This window comes from Phalacrocorax carbo, chromosome 21, assembly GCF_963921805.1.
Source record: "Phalacrocorax carbo chromosome 21, bPhaCar2.1, whole genome shotgun sequence".
Lineage (NCBI taxonomy): Eukaryota > Metazoa > Chordata > Aves > Suliformes > Phalacrocoracidae > Phalacrocorax > Phalacrocorax carbo.
In genome coordinates, this window is record NC_087533.1 from 7,515,314 (window position 1) to 7,540,784 (window position 25,471).

General features: G+C 60.5%; 2 protein-coding genes across 2 annotated transcripts; one reads left to right on the forward strand and one right to left on the reverse strand.

The window, feature by feature from the left end:
- The first annotated feature begins 6,498 nt into the window (after positions 1–6,498).
- Positions 6,499–15,211, forward strand: SCN4B (sodium voltage-gated channel beta subunit 4). Its single transcript, XM_064470897.1, has 5 exons — positions 6,499–6,618; positions 10,715–10,878; positions 11,599–11,824; positions 12,105–12,234; positions 12,366–15,211. The coding sequence occupies exons 1-5, from the start codon at positions 6,555–6,557 to the stop codon at positions 12,457–12,459; spliced, it is 678 nt and encodes a 225-aa protein (XP_064326967.1). The 5' UTR covers positions 6,499–6,554; the 3' UTR covers positions 12,460–15,211.
- A 1,147-nt stretch (positions 15,212–16,358) lies between these two features.
- Positions 16,359–25,103, reverse strand: TMPRSS4 (transmembrane serine protease 4). The gene is made up of 13 exons (XM_064470712.1): positions 25,095–25,103; positions 21,216–21,246; positions 21,022–21,135; positions 20,679–20,831; positions 20,443–20,572; positions 18,957–19,058; positions 18,794–18,834; positions 18,055–18,217; positions 17,606–17,772; positions 17,288–17,383; positions 16,989–17,128; positions 16,659–16,808; positions 16,359–16,370 (listed from the first exon to the last, which is right to left on the reverse strand). The coding sequence occupies exons 1-13, from the start codon at positions 25,101–25,103 to the stop codon at positions 16,359–16,361; spliced, it is 1,308 nt and encodes a 435-aa protein (XP_064326782.1).
- Positions 25,104–25,471: the final 368 nt, after the last annotated feature.

Sequence of the window (25,471 nt, forward strand, 5' to 3'; positions counted from 1 at the left end):
TGGGAACTGGCCGTCCCGCCTGCCTCCGGCCTGCCGCCTGGCTTTGGGAAAGCCCCTTGCCCCCTGCGCCAGACCTGGCAGGTGAGCCGTGCTGGCTGGAGCGCTTGGGGAGCCTCTTGCTTGGTGCCTCTTGCGGGTCAGGTGGGGAAAATGACCTGGGGAAGCGTCCCCTGCTGCACCGTGCCCGGGCTTCTCTTCTCCCTTGGCAGGCGAGACATGGGGCAGGAGAGAGGCAGTGCACGGAGCCCCAGGGGACACTGCCCAGGGCCCGGTGGTGGAGGTGCCCTGTCACCCATGGGCAGCACTGCCAGGGGAGAGGGGACACTTTCGCCACACCACCCGCCGCCCAGCACTGCCGCGTCCCTGCACGGGTGCTGTCCCGGCAGCACCGCTGGCAATGCTGTCGGGCCCGGGATGAAAGGATGGCTGTGCGCTCCCTGCTCTGCCCCCATAATTTTCTGCTCCGGCCCCGCGTGCCCTCTCCACCCTGCTCAACCTCACCGGGCTCTGCACCGCTCCCCTTCCCCTCTGCCGCAGGAATGCGCCGTGTCTTGCCGCGTGGCTTCCCCCTCTCCCGTGGGCTTTCCTGCCCGGGGAGGGCTGGGCTGAGGCTGCCTGCCCCCGTGCACCCCCGTGCCCACGCCGGATGGAGTTCCCCATAGAGTGCTGGTGGGGAGCCAGCCGCAAGGCTGGTTCCCTGGGACTGCGGGCTGCTCGAAGCTGGGCTGTGAGCAGCTCCACGAGGGACTGAGCTGGCACCTTTGTGGCCAGAGGCCTCTGACTGTTGCACATGACCAGTCTTGCATCTGCCTTTCATTTCTTTCATGCACTATCCTTGGATTGCAACTTGCCAATGCATCTGTATGTACATAGCTGTACACAACAGACAGGATCTCTACAAATATAATATATATATACACAGGAGGCGCTGTTATCGGTCATGACTATAGTTTTGGGTTTGCGCCTTCTGATGGGTTTCGTTTGCCAAACACTCTGCTGAGCGTAGGATGTTTTTATTGCTCTTTGTACAGTTAAACAAACAAAAGAACAACAAAATGCAAACTTTGCACTCAATGCTTTTGTGCTGCTGCCTGCTGGAGGGGCAGGACGGGGTCCCTCATCTCTGCTCTGCCTGTGCACCTGTCCAGGGGGATGAGAAGGCTCCTGTGCGCCCGGCGCTCGGTCCCGCTCTGGCACCAGTTTGCTTTAGGTACCGAGGGGGGCCGGAGCAACCTGTGCTTCCACAGCTCAGTCCTCGGGAGCTGCCACAGAGCCAGGTGCTGGCAGGGCAGTGCTGGGGGCAGGAGAGTGGCCGGTGCTGCCCGAGTCTTCACGCACCGAGATTTCAGGGGTGCTCCACATGCACTGCGGGGGCTCCAGCTGTGCTACAGGGAGCTGCGCCCTGCCAGCTTCCCCACCTCTGCTCCGCAGAGAGCTGGGGACAGCAGCTGCTCGGGGCATGGCAGGTAAGGCTCGGCAGGCTCCAGTGGAGCCCAGGGCACGCACAGGGTGATGGACACCCATAACCGGGCTGCTGTCCGATTTAGCACTCCAGCAGTGCCGTGCAGATGACCAGAGCGGCACGGCACAACTGGGGCACAGTTAGCAGGCACATCCATCAGTTTACCCACCGTGGAGACACAAGGGCGAGGGGGGCTCTGACAGCCGCCCCCAGTTGTGCCTCTCCCTCCAACCCGGGCTGCTGAATGCCTGCGCATCCCAAATCCGCACACAAGTAAGGTCTGGCCAGCACACCGCCCCTATGCACGTACAGAGGCTACCTCTTTCCTGGGCTAACGCTGCCTGCCTGCCCTGCCTTACCCACTCCCCAGTGACCCCACCTCACTCAGCCTACTGCTGCTCCCAGTAGCAGGGTGACAGTGAGCAGCACTAGCAGCGTCAGCTCTTCCATGTGCCGCCTGCCTGGCACAGACGCCGAGTCCTGCGCACCTCGCCGTGTGCCCGCGGGGTTAACTCCACAGAAAACTCCCACCTCTCCCTCCCCGGAGGAAGGGCATGAAAATCACCTCCAAATCTCTGCTCTCACAGTCCTACAGCAGCTGGGCTGGTGCTGGGGGGTACAGCCCAGCCAGGCTGCAATCTGTACCTGGCCCGTGGCAGGGAACAGCTTCGCTGCTGCAGAAAGGAGCAGCTCTCCAGAGGAGGTCGTGCAGTTATCTACCCGCGCAGCTTCAGAAGGAGGCAGCCCGACAGAGGGTTGAATGCAGCCATAGGCATAGGGGATGGGGGACCCACAGGTTGGCAGTTTGGGGACGCCTCTGGGAGTCACTGGCGAGAAACTCGTGAGGAAGGCAGGCACTGTGGGATCACGGAGGAGAGCCCCGTGGGACACAGTGAGGGTGAGTTTTCATCACCGCAACGGACCGAGGGCAGTGACTGCAACCCCCCAGCGCCGGGGCGTCGCAGCTCCTCCAGAACCAGGACAGTCACTTTTACAGACCATATAAATTTCCTTGGACCGGGTGGGATTAGAGGTGTTGAAGAGCAAGAAAGCTGTTTGGGAGATGGGGGGGGGGGCCTTCCTTGTGCTGGAGAGACCTCTGCTCAGCGCTGTGCAGAGAGCCATGGGGGACCTCTGGGGTGCCTCGCTGGGAGCACGGAGCCGCTGCCCCTGCAATGCTGCCTGCAGCCTGGCTGCCCTGCTTGCAGGGCCACTAAGTAATGTGGGGGGACCTGGAAAAGGGGACAGCCTGGGGCAGTGAACTCTGGGGAGCTGAGGGATGTGAAGGGCAGCACGGGAGAGATGGAGCCGGGGCTGGGGAGGGTCCAGCAGAGGTGGCCTCAGGCTGTGCCGGGTCAGGAAGAGACACTCTCCTGGGACACAGGACGGTTGTCTCAGTGTTTCTTGCAGATGCCTCTGCAGTGGCTGCCTGGGCACACCGCTCCTGTTCCCCTGCTTGTATTAAAGGGCCTGTGAAAGGGGGCAAGGAATGTGCCCTCCCCAGAGGGCAGCCAGCTCTGCTGGAGGGTGCTGAGGAGGCAGTAGGCAGGATGGCTCTGCGTGGGGAGAGGGAGGCATGGAGAGGGGAAAGCATTGCTCTGAGGGAGAGCTGCAGGCAAGGGAGGGCTGAGAATGATAAAGGCAGCCAAGCACTCACCCGCAGTCTGTGTACCCGGGACCTCTTGCTCAGCTCCCAGCCTGGCGTGCCTGGGCCAGCCGGGACGGTCCTGCAGAGTGTCTGATCACTGTGAGCGCCTCCTGCCCGCTGCCAGCTCCCAGGCTGCCAGGCCACCTTGTCTTTTAAAGGTCACAGCCAGAGGACCTTGCAGTAAATATAAGGTGCTGATGGGAAGCTGTTCCCACGTCCCCACCTCCTTCATCAGCAGGAGGGCTCTGCCTGCTCCTGGTCTGGGAGCCCAGCAGCCCCTGACTCTGGAAGGTTTGGGAGGGGGCTTTCTCGCATTGCTGCTGGGAGTGGGGCCAGGGCCGCCCCCCCACAAGATGCTCCAGGGCAGCTGGGGCCAGCGCAGCGCCTGCTGCATTGAGCTGGGAGGCTGCAGCCCAACTGCTCTGCTCAGCCCTACCCTGCTCGGTACCCACGTGGAGGGAAGCAGGAGCCCTCCTCGGAGAGCAACCTGGCATTTTAACCCTCCCAGCTCCATTAGTGCAAGGTGAGAGTGAGTGAGGGGTGTACAGGGGCCTGGCAGCTACTGCCGTCCACACACCCCCCAGCAGGCTGGGAGCCAGCTGGCAGGACCCCGAGCCCTTCTTCCTGTCCCTCCGGGGAGGTGACAGTGTCCGAGCAGAGGGAGCTCACTTTGCCTGAAACCAGACACGCAGCCTTGTGCTAGACTCAGCAAAACAGGTTTCCGCTGAGCTGTGGTATGACCGGGTCCCATGCCGGACATCTCAGCATCATGCCAAAATCCCTGGGCCAGCTACCGTGAGCGCCCTTCCTGGCCATGGCACACACTGCTCAACCAAGGCTGGGTGGCAGGAGAGCAGAGCATTTCCCAGGCCCACGGCAGTGGCAGATGTCTCATGAGATCAGTCGGCCGAGGAGACTGGCCAGAGCTGCCAAGTGTGACAGCTCCATCAGGTTGCTGTGACAGGCAGCTTCCCGATCCAAGCCCTGGGGCCGTGTGGCCAGGAGGGCACGGCTGGCCCAAGGCGTGCAGCAGGAGCAGGCAGCACGGTGCCAGGCTCACTGCCTCTCCTTGGCCAGGCACACGGAGCCCTGCCTCGGCAGGGATGCTCAGCAGGGAGATAGTGCCCTCAGGGGTGCGTAATGGAAGAAGCTGGGTACTGGCCTGCCCAGCATGCCTGGTTTGTGTCACAGGACCCCCTTTGTATTTATTTACTGGCCAACCCTCCCAGCTGGGTGGTGCGGCTATTCCCAACCTCCCTGCCTCGAAAAGGATTTAGGGCTCTGCTCTGGGGATTCACAATGGCAGCTTGGCCAAACCCATCCCAACTTTACCCATCTTTTTGGAAGCAAACTTCAGACACCTGAGCGTCCTGGGGAGGAGTCCTCCACATGCAAAGGCCTTTCCCTGCACCAGGGTATGGGTGTTACTGGTCCAGGGCCCCAGTGCTGCAGATCTCTGTGGGCCTGCTCACAGACAAGGCTGGAGGGTGCAGCCTCGGCCTCATCTGCCCCCCTGCTTCAGCACCTGTGACTGTGTCCCAGAGGCCCCCAGCATGGGCTCTTCAGCACCTAGCAGCCGTCATGCACCCTTGCAGAGATGACAGGCATCCCTCCATCCCTCTGCACCTCTCTGCCAAACTGTTCCTTGGAGGTGCGCTCCCGCCCTGCCCACAATTAGCAAGACTCCAGCAGATGCAGCACTCCTCCTCCTGTCTCAGCACACCGTTTGCCTGGTTGCCAGTGCCTCCGCTCACCAAGCCGTATCCATCACCAAGCTGAATCCATCACCAAGCCGTATTCATCACGTAACTGTATCCATCACAGCCGCCTGCCGAGACACCTTCTGCTGCATCAGCAGTACTCCGCACGCCGCTCCCGCAGCGCCAGCTGCCAGCGCTGCCCAGCCTGCTCTGCCTGTACGTTTCCTGTCTCTGTTACCAGCTCTGCAGCCCTAGTTCCCCAACCCACAGGCACTGCTGGCATCCTCTCAGGGTCCCCCGGGATGCCCCTGTGCCCTGCGAAGCCTCCTGCTTTCCCTCTTCCCTCCTGCTTCATGCTCCTGGCCAGGTGGGAAGGAGACTGAGCTGCAAAGGGGACTGCAGTGGGGCCGAGGAGTCTCTCAAAGTGCCCTGGAGCTGACAGGCCATGCCACCCCGGCCATGCAGGCAGGGCCCTAGGCAGTATCCCTGTAGGTGAGCTGCTCTCACACCCAAAAAGAAGCAATCCTGTTCAGGGAAGCCATGCTGTAGTGCTGTACCCAGCAAAGGAGGTACAGCCTCGCCCGGCCCCTGGGGTGAGCTTTGCTGGGACACAGGCCTTGTGCCAGCAAGGACTACAGCCCGGAGAAACCATCAGTGCTGATCCTGTACCACGAGCACGGCGGCACCTCCTCCCCCTTGCTGCCATGCCTGCTCTCAAAACACGTCACCTCCAGCAAATTGCTGCTCTGGACTGGTTGTCTAATGGACATGGGCGCAAAGGTAAAGCTCCATCTCGGCACACCACATCATTGGAGGCCTCCATTAGGAGGGCCCCTACCACCACCTTTTTGGATGTGGCTTGCCGAAGGTTAGGTCTAATGGATGTGACGGTGAGGAAAAGGTTCTGGAGACGTGAACTTATGTGCAGCCAATTATCCTGGAAAAAGCTCACAGTGAGAAAAATAAGTTTTCAAAGCATTCCCTTTGGCGCCAGCCGGCTTTGCCCTGCCGCCTTGCCCGTCGGTGTCCGGCTGTGTCCCGGGTCTGCAGCTGCGGAGCTGTCTGGTGTCTGCCTTGGGGCTGGAGGGGCGCTGGCAGCTTGTGGGGATGGAGGCTGGGGAGACTGGCGGCGTCACCCTGCTGAGGTGCGCCGAAGGAGAGCCGAGCCCCAGCCTCGACCCGTTTTGTGGTCCTCCCGGCAGCGGTAGGGGAAGCCACCAGCCTGAGCGGTGCTTTGCCCCTTTCCAAAGCTGGCCCCAGGGCAGCACCAGCCCAGCGCTCCTGGGCTCTCCCCGCGGGGAGCTTTCCCCCGAGCCCACCCCGCGGTCCCCGCTGCCACCCCGCTCACCCCAGCCCCTCGCTCGGAGCCACCAGCAGCGGGCACGCCACCGATGCCGGGGCCAAACCCCGCCGGAGGGCAGGCGAAGGGGCGGCCTCCGGGCGGGGGGAGCCGGGCTGGCCTGCGGGCGTGCGGGGCGGCGGCCCGAGCGCGGGGAGGAGATGCCGGGGCGCGCAGGGGACGCGGCGGGGCAGCCCGGGCCGGGACCCCGCCGGCGGGCGCTGCGGCGGGAGGATGCGCGGCGCGGGAGGATGCGCGGAGGAAGGAGGAGGAGGAGGAGGAGGAGGAGGGCGGAGGAAGGCGCAGCGCGGCTCCGCCCGGCTCCGCTCGCCCTCCGCGGGGGCGGCCAGAGCCGGGCGGCTGCGGGCCAGCACGGACGGCGTCGCCCCGCTCCGCGCCGCAGCCATGGCCCTGGGCTCGCCCGCCGCCCGCCGCCGCGCCGCGCCGCGCCTGCTGGCAGCGCTGCTGGGTAAGGGGCTGCGGGACGCGGGGGGCTGCGGGACGCGGGGGGCTGCGGGACCCCGGCGGGCTGCAGGGACCCGCTCCTCCCCAGGTACCGCCGGCCTCCTGCCGCCCCCCGCCCCTGGGGACCCGCGGGCACCTCCGGCAGCCCGGTGGAGGGTGGCACCGCGGGCTGCCCCCGGCCTCCGGCCGCCCCCCGCGTCTTCCCGAGGCGGGGTGACCCTCGCTAAGCCACCCTCCCTTCGCGCTCGGCTGCTTTGCATCTGGCCCGCCTGCACCGCAAGGAATCGGACGCTGCTGCTCGGATGAATTTCCCGTCCACGGACGCTAATGCAATTATCTCTGCTCTGCAGACGGAGAGTCCGAAGCACTGAGGATAAGTGACTTGTCCAAGGTGACTTCGCAGCCGAGTCCGAGAGCGGACTCTGAAGTCCTGGCTCCAGCCCCCTGCCCTGCCTGCATCAGTTGCTAACATCGCCAGAGCTTTCTTCTTGAGCACTGCGGCTGCATCCCGCTTTGCCCTGCTCCGCTCTGCTGCTCTGTGAGCAGGGACCACTGCTACCTGCCTGCTAACGTGAACCAGGGAAATAGTCGTAGGGAAGCAATGCAGTGCTTCAACGCAGCAGCCAGCACGCCTGCCGACAGGTCATTCTTTCTACAGTTAATTTTGTAAAACAACCATTTGCATGCGCTTCTCCCCAGCCAAGGGATGAACCCACACTGCAGGGCTGCCGCTTGGGGCATGACGCCCACACCTGTGTCCGGGAATGCCCGAGATCCCACAGCTGCAGGGTGGAGGAAGGAGGTTGCAGCCGTCCCCTCCCCGCTGCAGCTCCTGGGGCTCCAAGCCACCTGCATCAGCCCTCACGCACGGGGTACGCTTCCGTTCCTGTAGGTCATCCTTGCGTTGACCGGCACAGAGAGCCTGAAACTAAAGGCTGCCTTTGCAGCACCTGCTGCTGGAAAACTTGCTTGAGAGGCGTTTTAGAGGGCATAGTTCTTAAGTTTGTTTTAAGTAAGCTGGAGGCATGAAAAGACATGTAAGTACCAGACTCCCTGCAGGATTTGGGTGCTGGTCGCTGGTTGAAAGTGCCCCTCAGAGAGGTGCAGTGCAAGCTGCTTTCGGCGTGGGGCTGGTAGCGCGGTGGCGGGAGAGACTCGGAGATGCCGGAGATCAGGGCACTTGGGGTCCAGGGGCCAGGGTGTGGAGGTGGGAACCTTGTTCCACAGGTCACTCGGGTGCGCTGGGAGCCTGGAGGGGGAGGTGGGAAAGGGAGAGTTTCTGGGCAGGTCTGTGTGTTTCGGGGATGCCGTGCTCTCCAGGGAGTGGCAGTGGGCTCCTGGCTGCACCACGGGGCCACGGCATGGCTTCCATCGGAGCCTGCAGGAAGGGCGAGGCCTGGGTGTCCTGCCCCAGAGCACATCACGCCTGGGCTCAGACCAGCCTGGGAACTCCTCCCTTCTGACCTCGGTGGAGAGGAGCCTGGCCAGGTGGCCAGGCTGGGTTGCTGTCTGTGCCGGGAGGTCACGCTGATTTTTATGGGCAATAAAGTTTTTATGGAGCAACTTTCTCACAGATGGTGGGGCCATTCTATGGCTTTTCAGGTGAACGCTGTGTGCCCCTTCCATCAGGACAGTGCTTCCCAGACCAGGTTCCTGACAGGCTGCAGGAAAAGCAGGGGGCTGCCAGCAGCCCATGGGGGGAAAGGCTTGCTCTGGGCCCTGGCCGAGGTTGGAAGACTATTGCTGCTGTGGCTGGGGCTGCGTCCTGGGTTGCATACCCAGCACTACTGCACATAGCTCAGCGGCTCTGGGACCCCTCATCAGGGGGGCTTGCCCCAGGTGCTCACCCTCTGCGAGAGCAAAGAGCAGGCAGCAGAGGATCTGGCAGCAGCAAGAGTGGCTGTTCCCCGGTCCCCCTTCCCTGTCTCTTGGGGAAAGCTTGTGCCTGCAGGCGTGGGAGGTAGCCTGGAGTCCCTGAAGGGGCTTGCCCTGCGCGCTGAAGGTTGGGGCTCTGGCGGTAATAAGTGCAGCAACTTTGGGCATACAGAAAAGTAGCAGCGGCAGCTGGTGTGGCAGGTTCAGTCAGCGATCTCCTGGCCTCCCAATGTGCTTTCCGCTGTGCTTTATTTAGTGCTAGCATATCAATTGTGTCTTCTTGAGACCACAGCATGACAGGAGCAAGACCAGCCTTTCTTTACCCCACACATTCAATTCAGATAATTTTCATGACGTTATAATGGTGGCAGACAGGAATAGAAGTGTTACAAACTGCAACGAATCGTCTTTCCTGTAAGTAACTGTCCCCTTGCAGTACCCTGCCTGCTCAGGCATATCTGCAGAGGCAGGCATCCCCCTGCTAAGTCGTACTCCGTGTAGCAGTGTAATTCCCCTGGGACACTCCTGGCTGTGACATGGCTCCCCTCTATAGCATCCCCAGGGCTGATCTTTGAGCCTGACAACTGCAGGAGACCTCCATCTGGCGGGAACCATTCCCTGGTGTTAGCTAAAGCCTCTCAAGCAAAACAAAAAGTGCTGCTTTCACAAGTTAAGTAACTGCTTTCCTGCAGTGCTTGCAATGCAGCACTGCAGCAGGGCCTGAAGCCCAGGATGCAGGGATCTTGGGCTTGGCTTGGGCAGCAATGTGCCTGGGGAGTTGTTAGCACGGGCATGTGTGGGGGAATAAATCAGGAGCTGAAGTAGCTGCAGAGGGTCGCAAATCTGAAGCTAAGGGCAGGGTGTCCAAGTTAAAGTGTCAGTGGAGCTGGGGACCGGCTCGTGGGTCTGTGAAGAGCTGTGTCCCCTTGTTTTGGTTGTCAGAGTGCCCAGGGAAAGCTTTGCAGGGATGGCTGAGTCCCTTGAGTGGCCAGGGTCTGGGAAGGGGGAGGACAGTGCTTTGCTGGGTTGTATTCCTCCTTGGCTATACCATGTCACACAAGTGGGACAGGGTCCCGGTGGGATGGGGATGAGGGGAGGGGCTGCTCCCGTGGCCCAGAGCAAAGCATCCCTGGGGCCCTGGAAAGGGTTTGTGTGGACGCTGCTGGCTCAGCCTGGTGCACAGGGGTGCAGCGCCAGTCCTCTGTGTGGGACACCAGGAGCTTTCAGGCATGCCCTCAGCTCTCGCAGCTGGGCTTGTACCTGCCTCTCCATGTGTTTCTCCCTGCTAACAGGGAGGAGAGGAGCGGGAGAGCTGCATTCTGCGGTGTGAAGGTCATCTGTCAGCTGCAGCAGGAGACGAAGCTCTCTGCAAGGCAGGCGTGAGGGGGTGCCGCTCCGGAGGTCTGCACAGGCGCTGCAAGGAGCCTGCTCTGCTGGGTCGCTGAGAGAGCCCCTGGCCGGGGTGGGGGACGGGCAGCGTGGCAGGGGTCCAGGATGGCAACGCTAATTAGTGCTCCAGCTGGCTGCTTGAAGAACAGAGAGCTCTGCTTTGCTTTGGGGTTTTTTTTTTTACCCCCTTTAAGGTTTAGCTGAAGGCCTGGTGGATAACATGCAAATGAGGGTTTAACTGCATACTTTATTCATGGTGATATGATGGTTCCCTTTGAATCCGTGCTGTCTCCGTGGGTGTCAGCCAGCCCCTGCCCTTCCCCCAGGAGCAGGTCCCCTATCTTTGCTGAGCTGTCCTTGGGCTGGGGACAGGCGCGTTTGCTCCTGCCGCGCTGCTGTGTCAGCTGGCTGTGCCAAAGGGGACGAGGGGAACAAACCTGGGCTCTGCGACAGGAGGAGAGCTGGGCTCCTCTCCCCTGTGCTGAGGCTGTGGGGCGGAGGAGAATGCCATGGGTCCCCGGAGGAGCCCGGAGCGGGACCGAAGTGGGGTGACGGCTGAGCCCTGCTGCCCCTTGACGTGCTCCCTGGGAGGGGGTCCCCACTGTGGCTGATGCTCCAAGCATAGGTGGGCTGCATAGGTGGGCTGCAGCGGGGGAGAAGCAGTCCTTCCCATGCACCGTTCTCCTCCCTGCCCCGTCTGCCCCGAGGGTGCGCGTCCGCAGCAGAGCCCGGCAGCGGGCTGGGCTGCATCGCGGCCCTGGGAAGGACCAGGCTGCAGCGGGCTGGGCTGCGTACCGGCGCCGTGTCCTCACTCTCTCCTCCCCTCTTCCTGCCAGGTTTGCATGTCTTCGCCATTGCCTTCACCTTGGAGGTGTCAGTGGGGAAGACCAACACTGTGATGGCTCTGAATAACTCCAATGTCCTGCTGCCCTGCACCTTCACCACCTGCATAGGCTTTCACAACCTGGTCTTCACATGGTATTTCAACTCTACAGAGATGGTGGGTGGCTCTCTGGGCTTTGCCTCTGCTTTTCTGGCAGGTCCTTTTGTACTTTCCCAGTGCAGACCAGCACTGCAGTTCTCACGGAGTTCCTTTGGAGGGCAGGATGCCCTCCCTCCAAGTGTCTCCGGCTCTGGGGGTGTGGGACTGTGCAAACAGGGTGCCTCAAATACCCTGGCACATCTGTGCTTTTGGCACAAAGCTGTTCTGGATTCTTAGCTGCCCACAGCCTAATTTCTTTTCATAAATTGATCATAAATTGGCTTTTCAGATGCAAGGCTGCACTTTGGGCAGAATATGGTTCATTTTCTCCGCCTGCACTTGCTCTGAAATACTAAAGGTATAGATTTGCTTTCTGCGGAATATTTTGCTCTTCAACTCCTGGGCTGGTTTAGAGCAGGTCTGTCCTTGGAGACTGGCCAGCCCTGGATGGGCCTAGAGCAAAGGGACTCCCTACCCTGGGCTTCTTCCACCTTTTGCATGGTCTGTAACACTGCTGCAGGGCAAGTCAGATTGATTGGTTGTTTCCCTGGTGGGCCATGCGTCAAGTCCCCTTCCACAGCCATTCCTGCTGTAATGGGGTCTGCTGGGACGCTTGGCCACGTGTGTCTGTGTGTGCAGCGGCGGGGCAGGGCACTGGCAGGAGAACCTGAGCCTTTCCCTCACTTGGGGTTGTTGGGAGCCCAGCCAACCCCAAGTCCTGCATCCCTGCCTCTGCAGATTTACCACGGCAAGATAAAGAGCAAAGCCTCGGAGCCCTTCCTTGTGGCACGCAACCCACGGGTCGAGTTTGTCGGCTCGACGACCGGGAAGGACAACAACATCTCCATTGTCCTGAAGAACGTGGAGTTCAGCGATGCTGGGAGATACACCTGCCACGTCATGAACCCCAGGGAGAAGAAAGCGCAGCACAACGCCACCATCTTCCTCACAGTGGTCCAGAAGAGTAAGTGCCAGCTGCGGGTCCTGTGCCCCGCGAGTGGCACTGGGGTAGTGGGCATGGAAACCCGGGCTGACCCCACCTTGGCTCACGGTTGTGGCGGTGCACGGGGTGTCCTTGCTTCTTGGAGGTAGTTGGCATCCCTGAAGGGCAAAGCTTGGCCTTGTGCCCCTCTGTGCTGTGGGCCAGTGGCTGGTGGAGGGGGTTGCTGCTTTTCTGGGTGGGCCATGCAGCTGGGAGCTCCCTGCTCCCGTCCTGAGGCCCCTCAGCACCTTCTCTCCTGCAGTGGTGGAGACAGACAACACTGTGACGCTCATCATCGTGGGCGTTGTGGGGGGGCTTATCGGCCTCCTCATCCTCTTCATGCTCATCAAGAGGGTAGTCCTGTTCATCATCAAGAAGACCCAGGATGGGAAGTGAGTGTGGGTGCTGGTCCCAGCACCCTGCAGTGGGTGCTGCCATGGGGCAGGGCTGCACGGGGCCGGGGTCGTGGTGAGAGGGGCCGGGGGGGCCGGACGCTGTCAGCTGGCCGTGTGCTCTCCCCCAGGAAGGAGTGTCTCGTGAGCTCATCAGGGAACGACAACACCGAGAACGGCCTGGCTGGCTCCAAGGCAGAACAAAAAGCACCACCAAAGGCATGAAGCAGCGGCGCCCCGAGCCCCAGCCCGCCCAGCAGCAGGGAGGGTGGGCAGGGGGACAAGCAAGCCTTTCCCTTTTGTTTTCTTTCCAAACTGCCAATGCTTGAGACATGTTTCTATTACACACGTGCCTGCAACCTGCACTGCTTCTCAGAAAAGACTTCGGCCACCGCGGGGACTGGGAGCTTCTTCTGGATTCGGACTGGGACGCTGCTGGGATAGAGGGAGCTGCCTGCTCTGCTCTGAACAAAGGCAAGAGGGTGCCGGGCGGGCAGGGAAGGGGCCAGGTGCTGGGGAGTACCCTGGTCTGCAGCCGGGCGGGTGCTGTGCCGCAGGCACTGTGCTCACGGGGGTGCAGGGTGGTGTGCAGCCAGGGGGCCCGGCGTGCCTGCAGGGTAGAGGCTGTGAGGAGCTTGGGGCGCCTTGTCTGACTCTGGCGATGCTGAGCCAGGGCGTGCGGTAGCTGCCTGTCTCATGCAGAAGGTTTCTGGAGCAGAGGAAGGATGCACGGAACTTGCTGTACAGGTAGAGGCTCCTGCCTTCGCTGCACTCCTCATGGGTCCGGCGCAGGAGGAAGGGAGGAAGCAGGACTGTCAAAACAGCAGGGCTTAGCTTCAGCTCTCCTGTTAACCACACTTGAGAACCAAATCAGTGAAAGGCCCGTTGCTGTCAGGGCTGTCATTGCTTCCCGGCTGGGGCTGGGTGCCATTCTCCCGCGGGGCAGGCTGACCCCACGGTGCCTCGCTTCCTCCCGTGGCAGGGCTGGGAGGGCCAGTGTCTGGGGCTGGCCATGTCCCAGGGTCACTGCTGGCCCACGGCGGGGTGAAGCTCCACGTTTCACACTCGCTTCTCCCCTGCACAGGGCCGTCCCCCGGGGGCGGCAGGGGGCTTCTCCCCCAGCCAGCCCTCTCGGGAGGCGCTCCCTGGGTTTGTGCTGCCGCTGCTCTTACTCCTCCTCCCCTCTTTTTAAAGCTCGGCACTCAGAGCAGCGATGCTTTTGATGCTGACTTGCCAAGGCTTAACTCGTTACGCAGATATTTTCTATATCAGACTCCAGTGGGAGAATGGCTGATTGCGTTTCCCTTTCACCTGAGGAAAACTGTGGCACTCCATCCGCGATGCAGGGAGGGAGCACAGTCAAGCCCCGGTGAGGGGAGCCGGGCTAGAGCTGCGCCAGCCCATTCCCAGGCCTGCCACTGGCCCACTGGCGACCTTGGGCAAGTCGCTCTGCCCCTCCATGCCTCAGTTTCCCCATCTGTAAAATGGGGATAATAATACTGCTCTACCTCACAGGGGTTGTTGTGAGGCTTCCTTGGCTAACATTTGTAAAGTGCTTTGAGATCCTCGGGTGAGGGGTGCCACAGAAAGGGTCTTTGCGAAGGGTACCCACAGTGGGGATTTGGGCAACCCAGCCCCCTTCCCAAGGGCTGTGGCAAGACATGAGACACGAATGGAATGAACTGATCCTACAACTGAGGTTGACAATGTCCTTTACAATGTGATTTGTTCCCTATTTCTTCTTTATTTGTGGGTGTCTGTCAGTGAAGCTGTAGGACAGGCAGCTCCCCCGTCCCCACTCGAAATTGGGAATCAAAGCTGAGCCTGAACTTCCCCGGCTGTGGGGGCTTGCACCCCAACAGAGGGGCTGGAGTGGAAGGTAGGGGAGGATTTGGTGGGCAAGGCAAACAAGGAAAGGTTAGGTGCGACCTTCTCTGGAGACTGTTGTGGGAGAGGTCGGACCCCACCTGCCCGCTTGTGGGGGCGGAGGTGTGGGGAGCACCTTGCGGCCTTTGGCTGGGGGCACGGCCAGCTGGCCGCACCCGGGCTGGGCTCAGAGGCACCCACTGGAGCAGGGTCCTGCGTTTGGGACGGGGGGACAGGTACAGGCACCTGGCCCCAGGCAGGTTTCCATTGCTGCTGGTTAGATAGGCAAGTAGGGGTCAGGTCCTGGGGATCCCGGTTCCCTCTCTGAGGATCTGCGGGACCCTCAGGCAAATCACTTGATTTCTCTGTGCATCAGTTTCCCCATCTGTAAAATGGGGACAGTAAATCTGACCTACCTCACAGGAGGTGTGAGGCTCCCTGCATGGCTTTGCAAAGTGCTCTGAGATCCTGGGGCGAAAGGCACTCTGTAAATGCAAAGTATTGTTAACATACCAGTGTCCCACATGAGAGTCTGGGCAGGAAGGCATGAGACCTCCCAGTTGCCCCAAGAGCCCCCCCCGCCCATCCTTGGAGGAGGCCTCCGATGGGAGAGGACAGCGAGGGAAGGGATTTTTTTAAAGAACTATTTTTAGCTGTCCTAACCTGTTGGCCTTTTTTAGACGGTATCTGGACACAGCTCCACTTACCACAGGATATGCAATGCTGTACTATGCATGGATTACTCCTCTGGCTTGATGGGAAAAGTCAACATAACCCGTCTCTGAAATGTAACTCTCCCTATATGCCTATGTGTGTGGGTACTGTACGCAGCGCCGGGGGAGCGGGCTGGCGTGGGAGCTTGTGCCAGCTCCTGCGGGATCCCGCTGTCACAAGGGCTTTGGGGGCTCTGCACAGGCTTTCCGGGGCACGCGGGGCAGAAGGCCCTGCCGGAGGTGCGTGATGCGACACACACACGTGTATGAGCATATATAAATACATGTAGGAGATACCTGCGAATAAACACAGGATGTGTACAACATGCTGTGTGATGACTTACAGCACATTTTTGCACTGTAGAGGTCTAGTTAGCTTTGCCTTGAATTAAATAAAGTTTACGTTTACTAGAGAAACTTACTCTAGCGTGGGTTGCTGTGGGCGTCTGTTTAGGCTTGCTATGAACCCCCTGGGTGTGCACGCTGCGTTGCAAACTCTGCACCGAGGCGAAAAGCAGCAGCATTCTCCTTCCATGCCGAGTGTGGGCTGTGTTGGTCCTCTGTAGCTGCTTGTCCCCACTGCTCTGCCTGCGTGCTGCTGCTCCCCCCTGGACACCCTCGGCGAGGGCTGAGTGCGGCTTCCCAGCACCCACGGGTTTGCGTTGCCCGCTCGAGCCCAGGAGCTGCGGGTGCCTGGAGCCGGGGAGCGAGCCCAGCATGGGCCATGGGACGGGGCAGGAGACATCTCTGTCTGGGGCTGCACTGCCGCCTTTGGACGGGCAGTGTTTGCAGGGTGCTTGGGGCTATTTCCCTGCACAAAAGGCTCTCCGGGTCAGCTGCATGGCAAGCAGGATCCCGCCCTGCCATGTTGCATGGGAACGCCCTGATTTCTACTCGGGCTGAAGCTATGCTAGAAAAGGTTGATTTTAAAATAATGCTTAGCATCCCTGTTTGCTTACAATAACTTAAACTGACCCCATCCCGATCGGCTTGTTTGACTGAGTGGCCGAGGTCCACGCAGCACGTTCTTCCTTGTGCTCAGAAACAGCTTGCTCACAAGAGCCAGCAAATAAACCCTGCCTTACGCTGGGAAAGCAGCTCTGCCATATAGTGCAGGGTATTGCAAAAAACACCCCTGCAAGCAAGAGGGACAAAGTCTTCAGAGGCTGTGTGAAAAAACAAATACTTTCTTTTAATGGGGATACTCTACAGCCCAAACATCATTTATCTCTATATAACAGTAGTGAGCAAACGGCAGCTGTGCCCCGCGTGAGCCTATCTGCCACAGCACCGTCGGCACAGGGCAATAAGTTAATCTCTCCGGAAGGGAGCTTGATCTGGTCAGATTCCTTCACGGTATCGGGGGCCGTTGCTCCAAGCCACCTTTTGCCTCTTTGGCTGGCCTCTGGTGTGCTAATGACAGCCTGCCAGCGAGGGGTCAGGAGGCGCCTCTCACCTTTCATGGCTTGAGATCCATTTCCCAGCTGCTGCCGGAGGCTGGGGAGGGAGGCTGGGGGAGAGGGGAGGGAACTGTCCCAGCAGGTTTCAGAGCTCCGACTAGAAGGAGAGAGAGGGAGAGAAGAAACTGCAAGCTTTGAAAGAGCAGCTGAAACCAGGAGGCAGAGTCGCGTCCTTAAGGAGCCGGCTCAGCTCCTGCGCGGAGCTAAGTGGGCTGGTGGCTGCAGCCCTGCGGCCCCATCCCTGCAGCGACGCTGCGCTCCGCCGGTGTGGCTCTCTGTGCAGAGCCACCGAGGGGGCTCTGACCCCTCCCCACCAGCCCCCGAAACCTGCGTGACAGAGCAGCCGTGCGTGTTGCTGCCATGGTGTCGGCAGCATGGCACTGACCCTCCGGACGGCGTAGATCCAGTTGAGGTAGGCACGGACGCTGGTGTAGACGCCGGGCGTGCTGGGTGTCCCGCAGCCCTGGCCCCAGCTGACGATGCCCACCACCTGCCAGTGCCTGCCCGAGTACAGCAGAGGCCCACCGCTGTCCCCCTGCAAAGGACAAACCGTCTGAGGGGAGGCTGAGGAGCCCCCCGACGCCCAGCAAGGTGGGTGCTGCTGCTCACAGCTGCAGCTTGCGGCCACTTCCAGGAGGACAGCTCTTCCCTGAAAGGGGCTCTTTCATTGATAGGTGCGGACCCACCCCCTCCTTCTGGACCAGCCGCCCCCCACCTGGCAGGTGTCCACCCCGCCTTGGGGCAGGCCGGCACACAGCATCTTCTGGGTGACCTCCCCGTGGTAGCCGGACAGGTTGCAGCTCTCCCGGTCTATGAGTTTCACCTCCGCCTGCTGCAGGGTGTCTGACAGTTTGCCTGTGTGAAACGTGGCCGCTCAGAAGGGCCCCCCAGCAGCCGCAGGTGAGCAGGGAGCCCACCAGGAGCCCACCAGGAGCCCACCGGCCCTGACTGCTCCTGCAAGCGGTGCTGGCGGGGTACTCTGCCCTCGGCTCGCCCCCGCGCTGTCTCACTCACCGTGCTCCTGCGTGTAGCCCCAGCCTATCACCCACAGGGGTGTGCCTGGCACCAGCTCCTCATCGAAATAGGGCAGGCAGATGGGCTTGCTGCTGTCTGGAAGGGGGAGGTGAGGCACAGAAGGCGTCTGGGGAGGCTTGTGGGGAAGGTGCCCCTACCCACGCTGGCCAGGGCCACGTGCCAGCCGGGCACCCAGCTCTGCTGCGCTCTTGGTAAGGCACCGCTCGCACGTGGGTCCCTCCACATCCCCGCTCGGTGCCTAGCGGTGCCTTTGCCTTTGTAAGCTCTTGCCCCAAGGAGGCGTGTGCCACCTCTCACCTGAGAGATACAGGGGAGACTGCAGCTTCACCAGGGCAATGTCATTGTCCTTGGGAGATGCGGGCGTCACCTCAGCCAGGAAGACCTTCTCCACAGCGAGGGTGATGGTGCCTGAGAGGAGGTGGGAGCCAGCCTTCACACTCCAGCTCTGAATGATGGGGTTGTTCCTGTGCACAGACGTGTCTGTTACTGCTCCCCTCTTTCCCCGCCATGACTCTGCTGCAGGGACTGGCAGCAAAGCCCTGCCTACATGCTGCTCTGCTCAGCATCAGTTAGCTGCATTGGAACGAGGGGCGCAAAGCCCTGTGCAGGTGGGTTAATTGTGGGGCATTTAAGCAATGCGTGGCTTAAACCCAGAGGGACTCAGCCTGGCCTCGAGGATCCGACCCAGCCCCGGCACGTCGGCGCTGGCTGATGGGCACGGTGCAGCAGGGAGGTGGCCGACTCACTTGAAGCAGTGCGCTGCCGTCAGGACCCAGTTGGGGTCGATGATGCTGCCCCCGCAGATGTGCTCCTTCCTGTACTGCAAGCTGACCTGCCACGGCCACGTCTCGATGGCGGCCGGACTCCCACCCAGCACGCGCGGAGTCCGTATGCTATCCCCACAGTCTTCTGCCAGGTGGTGGAGCAGCGACAAAGCAACATATTAGATGCAGCGGTGGAGAGAAAGAGCACCCGCTCTGCCCTCCTCCATCCCATGGGTGAGCTGGGACAGAGGCTCCTGCGCCTCCCAGGGAGGGGATCGTGGGCCAGGTGCCTCACCCCCCGTGACACTGCCTATGTCACCCCTTCCTGGGCCACTTGTCACAACCCCTTTTGTCCTCTGCACATCGTCCCCAGGCTTGCTGAAATGGGTTCATCCATTCCTTGCCTTCTCCAGGCCACCAGGGGGGTGAGTTTAATCAGGGTGATTCATCAGCAAAAGTAGACCCATCCAGGCAGCTGGTTAAGCCTCCCTTAGGTGTTTCACTTCTGGGAGGTTTATACTGGCTTAACAAGAAGGTTAGCTGTAATTAAATCCAACTTTTCTCATGCAAACAGTGCGGGAACTGGGGAGGGCCAGGCCTTGGGCCATAGCTGAGCTCTTGGGGCTGCAGTGCAGCACACGGGGCTGTGCCAGGATCAAGGACCTGGAGTGGTATGAGGCCCTGCATGCCTGCAAGGTGCAAACAGCATTATGATACTTACTGGAACAAAAGAGCGAAACAACCGATCCAGAGAGGCATTTCCTGGAAGAGGGAGGAAAAGGGGATGCAGTGGGGGAGAAGCTCTGGCTCTCTGGCCAGGCACAGCAGGCTCCCATGCAGGGCGAGGGGCATGGCAGCCTCTTCTGTACAGCCCCACTACTCACCTGCCCGGCTCAAGCACATGGAGGCTGCCATTGCTCAGCACGACCTCGCGGGGAGGCAGGGGCTGCCCTGCGCCCACCTCCACCGGCTGGAAAGTTGGGGTGCTGAAAGACAAGGGGAGGGCATGGGTCAGGAAGCACACTCTGGGGTGTGCAGCCCCAGGCACGCTACCCACGGGGTTCAGATGCTGGGAGAGGACAGGCACTGGTGCCTGAGCACCTCTGGGTGTCTGGAAACTTGGCGGTTTTGGCTCAGGCTGACCCAAAGATGGTATAAACCAGTTTAAAACTTTAGGGACTGAAATCTTACGAGTAGGTCCTAAATGTTTGTTGATGGCCCCAACAAAGTGCTGGTGATATAAGAAGGAAGCAGGAGCTTAGGAAGGGAATGTTGACCCTGTGCCAGTGAGCAAGAGAAAGACCCCATAGAAAGGGGTTTCCTTGGGACAGGGATGCAGGGATGCCAAGAGGGAAGTGCCGCAGCCCTGAAGGGCTGGGGGCAGCAAAGGGGGACTGGCCACTGAGCTCACGGCTAGGGACAGGAGCGTACTGAAGGAAGGGAGACTATTCACTGCTATTCAGAGAAGCATGGGGCAGGTAGCTCCCAGGGGACCTCGGGGGTGTCCCTGCTGCTGTGACATTTGGGGCCTGTGCTCAAAGCCTCAATCCCTGACTTTCTGGAACTGGAAAATACCATCCTGGGCTCAGTCTAGGCTCCTGGAGGGGCTCAAACACCAGAACCCATCTCCCTAGTATACCCCTAATTTAAGTCAAACTCTCTATGCAGGGCTGATACCAAACACGCAAGGATAGCAAGCTATTTCCCCAAATCTTGGCTTTAACCAGCTTTATTTGAATGCAGCCCTACAAACTTGCTGCTAGCTCAGGGCAGCACACGAGGTGGACACAGGTGGGTTACATGGAGCTTCATCGCAGCTGTAAAGACCCAGCCCTGCCCACAGCTGTGCAGCATCCACACCCCCGGCCCAGCACCACACCCCTGGCCAACTGCGGCTCTCCTAGGGCTTTAAAAGGGGAGTGCAGCGCTGCCCTCCCTTCCTGGGAGAGCTACGTCTGCGGTGGGGGCTTGGGCTGAGCTCTACAGGTGCCCCAGGAGGGGCTGCTCTGGTGAGGTGAGTGCGCACATGCTGTTGGGGGCTGGAGGGCAGCCCTGCTGCGTGGGTGGCTGCTAGCAGGTGGGTGTCAGGTGCGGGGTAGGAGCGGAGCAGGGGGCTTGTGGGCTGGGGACAGAGCAAGGGACACTGGGCACAGTACTGTGCTTGCATGGGAAGCTGCCAGGCCTTCTAGCACAGGGACCAGCCCGCTCCTGGGGACACACAGAGTATTCTGTGTGGTGGGGATGGACCAAAACCACTAGTGCAGCGCTCTGAGTGCTTTATAAGTGAACAGACCCCCACTCATAAAGAGCTTTTATGGGAGAGGGGTAGATAAAGAAGGCATGAGAGGTGGGGAGAAAGCAGCTGCGTACCTCCTGTAGCCCATTTGCTCGCAGGCTGCTTTTGCTAGCACCAGGTTGAAGTGGTCATGGCAGACGCAGGACCAGGCTCTGGTGTTTCTGTTAAACACCTGCAGGATGGATCTGTCTTTGGAAACACGGGCTGGAGACAGACACCAAGTCAGCTTGTCGCAGGTGACTTTAGCTGGCAGAGGCTTGCTGCAGCAGCCCTGCCCCTCCAGAGCTCTAGCAGGGTGTCCTGGACTCACCAGCAGCTGGTGGCCCCTCAGGGACCCGCTGGGGACAACTGGCCTCGTCCTCACCCTGCAGACAGTCCGCCTGCCCGTCGCACACCTGCAGCAGTGGCACCAGCTTCAGGGGCTGTTTGCAGAAGAAGTAGTGGTAGTCCAGGTAAACCTTGACTAGAGGGAAAGGGGGAGCTCAGCGCTGAGCTTGTGGTGCTGGGCAGGCTCAGGGCTTGCACTTGGGGACTCAGCAAGGAGGCGGCAGAGCTGGTCCTGGCTGAGCCCTGGGTCCCGAGCTGTGACTGCTGAGCCATGGCTGTGCCCAGCAGAGGCAGGAGGAGGGGGGAGAGGAGAGCAGGAGTCGTACCCAGGAACCCAACCGTAACCACGCAGGCGAGGCTGAGCACTGCTGCTAGGACGGGGAGGCCGATCCGCTTGAAGGAGTCCAGTGCTGTGGAGGCTTTGTGTCTTGTGCTGGGACCTGCAACACAGAGGGGAGTGGCCCTGCATCCCCAGGCCCAGCCTGGCAGCACCTGCGCCCCCAGCTCCCATGGGTATTACCTCTGCCATTCAGCGGCTCGGAGGCTAAATCCTGCAAACCAGAGGAGAAAACCAGTTACCAAGCTGAAGCTTCAGCCAAAAAGCAGCTGGCAGATCGGAAGGGTCTGTAGCAGCACGCCAAGCACACAGCTAACATGATCAGCCACCCTGGGGAGGGCAGCCCAGAGAAAGCAAGGATCAGCTAAGCCTGGGCAGGCACAGAGGCTGCTGAGTCTCTGGCTTGCTCAAGGCCCACCAGGAGGATTAGAGGGAAACTGCCCCAACCTACAGCTGAGGTTGCTTTAGAGCTGCTGGTGATGGAGGTGGCAGCGGGGGGTGGCATGGCCTGATGTGACAACATTTGGCTCTGCTGTTGCCTGGGTTCACCGGCTGCGTTGTTCCCATGGACACCACCTATGCCATTCCAGTAACTGGGTACTAACGTCATAGAGGTACTGCCTTTAATGCATCAGAGGCTTAGGAAGTCATAGGTGTTATGAAAGAGGCACTTTGCAACGTGCCAAGAAACCCTGAGTAAAAATACACATGCCTGCAGGGCTGTGCCGCCCAGACGTGTCACGACAGGGATTATGTTCTTTAGCTGTCCCAGTGTGGGGTCAGAAACTGAGTGGCACAGCCCCGGTCCTCCCCAGCAGACTGCCGGCGCTGCTGGAGAAACCAGCCTGGCCCACGGGAACAAAGCCCTCTCAGGGTGGGGAGGGAGGGCTGTGCCGCTGCTAGGGCACAGAGTAAACACAGCCCAGGTAGCAGTCAGCGCTGGAGCAAGTGGTGAATAAGGTATTGATCCCACTTGATCTCTTCGGAATTATTTTCCTGTAATGGCTCCTCATATGAGAGATGACCAGCTGCAGTAGGAAAGGTCCCATGAGCTGCACCGGCCAGCCGTTGCCCCTGTCCTCAGTGGGCAGGTTGGTGCTGGGCAAAGATCAGAGCCCCTCTGGGAGAGTTTTGGGTGGATGCTGTATGTTTCTGTTGCCCTGTTTCATAGCCATGCTTGTGCCGAGCTGTTGAGCTGCTTCCTGGAAGCTTGCGGTTTGAAAGCATGCTCTGTCCCTGCTGAGGCTGTGGAAAGCAGCACACTTGCTTCTCCCTTGAATGCCCTTCCAGCCCCGAGCGAGCTCTTTTCCTTTGCTATTGTTTCTGGACTCTGCCACGACAGGTAGGACAAGCTTTTTTTTGGCAGGGCCTGTACCCAGCAAGACCAGAGGTAAGGAAGATGGAAAACACTGCAATAAACCCACAGATCCAGGAGCACGATTCAGGAGTTTGGGGTTTAGAAGCCTTTGCTCCTTTGGCTGCTGAGCTTCGGGATCAGTGTGCTTCTCCCTGGGCAGCAGAAGGCTGGAGATGATTGCATTTGTTGTCTCGGATGAGAGCAGAGGCCCCGGTGCAATCTCAGGGCTTGGAGGTTGGGGCTCTGAAGAAGAGCGGTGCAGTGAGACCAGGGATGTGGTAAGGCTGTAAAAGGGGCTGTGCTCCAGCCAAGGCGGGTAGGAGGGAGTGGTGGAGCCCTCCTTCTCTGGACCACTGTGTTTGGGCATCCTTAGCCATGCACCAGGACTCTACCAGCAGGATTTTACAGGTGAGCGCCAAGCGACTATTTGTGGGTTAACACACAAAGATAGCTTGGGTTTCGGGTGCTGCAAGCTCAGCGCCTGCTGCCCCTCGCCCAGGCAGGGAATGCTGCCTGCCCCTCGCGGCCCTGCCGCATGCCTTGGGCCGCCAGTTTCAGCTGCTCCCCAGCCTGGGAACAAGGAGCGACCTGTGCAGGGGAGGGCCGGATCCTGCCCGGTGCTGGCGGGGCTGCGGGCATGTGGCTGTGCCCTAGCATCCAGCCGTCTGGCTCTTTTGAGGGAATGCCAGGGGCCTTTCTCTGAACAGCCGGGCTCGTCTGGCACCGATGCTGAGCATGGGCAAGTCGTGGCGAGCGCCCAGCCCCTGGAGGGGCTCTGCACAGCCCCTTGGGGTTTTTTGGCTCCTGTAAGGGCACTGCAGTGCTACCAGGGGAGCCAAGCTCCAGATCAGCTCCCGGGGGCACAGAGCCTGGTTCCTGGTGGCAGGGAGTCGGGGACCTGCTGGGAGCAGGAAGGCAGGGTGGGAACGGGAGTGTGTCTCCTGGACCTCCCATCCCAGCTGCCCTTCCCGAGTTGCTTATCTGTGGGCCTGCTGCCTGCAGGAGCTCTGGGAGCTTTGTAATGCCAGCTCGGCTTTCTCCCAAACACCACCTACATCCTCCAGTGCAGCCAGCTGAGGGCACATGAGGCCGGTCCTTCCTCATGCTGACCTCTTGTGTCACCGTGGGCCTGGGCCGGGCATGACCTGGATAATGGGATCCTAACGGTTCCCTGCGGGAACGGTCCCAGGGCCCCGGCAGCGACGGCTCCTCCAGGCCGCGCGGCCCAGCCAGGGCTCTGCAGCCGAGGGGCACCGCAGCTGCCCCTGCCTGCCCACAGGCCGCCCGCACTCGCGCCCATCGTGTCGTCTGGCGTCGGGCTCCTTTCCAACAGCCCTGTGCAGGCGGCAGGGGTGGTGCTGTGGTGCTGGCTGCCTTCCCACGCAGAGAAGGTATTGCCCAGTGCTGATTTTATATTCTTCTTTGCATTTTCTTCAGTCCATGAACCTTTTCCATTTCAAACAGGTTCACAGCTTGGAGCTGCCCCAGGGGCTGCTTCTCCGTGACTACACACTTGCTCTCAAAACCACACTACATGCAAGAGCTGCACTGGTTAAATTCAAAGCAAGGCAAGAGCTGTGCCGGCTCCCGCGTGGAGTGGAAGCACGTGATTTGCTGGAGAACTCAAGGCTACTGTAACTAATTGAGGTCCCTTGCTGTGGAAGCAGGTTAATGCTGCTATGGCCAGCCTGTGCTCCAGCTGTGCAAACGCCAGCCCAGGAGCCATGTGCTCCCAGGGAACCTCTCACCCACGCCATCTGAGCAGGCGTGGGCAGCTGGGGTGCAGTCGGACGCTTGCCGTTCGCCCTCTGCAGCGTGTGGCTGAAAGGCTCTGCGGGACGCTGAGTCGCTGTGCCAGGGGCTTCCGAACGAGGAAAGGTGGGATGTTCCTATGTGAAACCCAGCTTCAAAGGGCGCAGGGTGCTCGGGTCAGGGGATAACTCCTTGGCTGCAGGGGATGTAACCCATGGGTGTGTGTAGCTGCTGCTGCCGAGCGGTGGGGCGAGTTCCCCACCCAAGAGGGGATGATGTCCCTGCGTATTGCTGGTGGAGGGTTTTACGGTGCCCAGCGAGCTGGGCCATACGTGGCAGCCCGCCGCTAAGGAAGCGTTTTCCTCCTTGGGAGGGGCTGCATGCCAAGCTGGGGTTTGGTGGCCATGGTTTTGCCTGCAGGAAGCTGAGCTGAATGTGTCCCTTGTGCTGAGCAGAGGGACCAGCAGTCCCGCAGTGGGAGCTGTGCTGGGGGGCAGGGGCGCCAGGCTCTCGCCCAGGCATTGCCGAAGAACCAGCCCCTTCTAGGGGGCGGATAAGATGCTCCAGAAGAGCACGTTCCCCTTGGTGAGCAGACTTGCGAGACACGCTGCCTTACTTGTCTGCTTCCCGCTCTGGGAGAGGGCCAAGACAAGCCACAGAGAAGTGTGGGAGCGAAAGCTCCTGGAGATAGCCAAGCACCGAACCCAAAAGCCGCGGAGGGGGGTTGAGACAGACACACGATCATTCCCTTCCTGGATGCTGCAGGGGGCTAGGGCCAGGGAGCAGCAGCTCTTTTGAGCCTGGGCTGCCTCATTGCCAGTAAATGGCTCCTGGCAGACCTGGTGCGAGGGCAGCCAGCGGTGGGGTGCGCAGGGTGCTGGCTGCCCGCTCCCGGGTGAGGGGCTGACGTGCAGGGAGGGGCAGAGCGGTGGGCAAAGCTGTCGGTAACTCACCATGTTCATCCAGCTCTGACGTGGACTTCTGCCTGCAGAAACCTGGCAAATATCCTCCAGTGTGGGACACAGGGAGGCGGTGGGTGCCCCGATGCCCAGGGAGCCCGGGCTGGCGATGCTCCCACCACCCCTGAGCCTGTGCTCCTCTGCCCACACTGTACTAACACTGGGGCAGTACCGCCCAAGCACTCCTTAAAACCCACAACAGGAGTTGTGCAACAGGAATTATGATTTGTATTGTAATATAACACCGGTCTATCAGCAGCACCAACACCTGCAATAATCTCCTGAGCATCTGCCACTGAAGGGTGACTCACCTGCAGAGCTGCTGCCACAAAATACCTTATCAGGAGTGAGCTGACTGACAGAGCAGGATT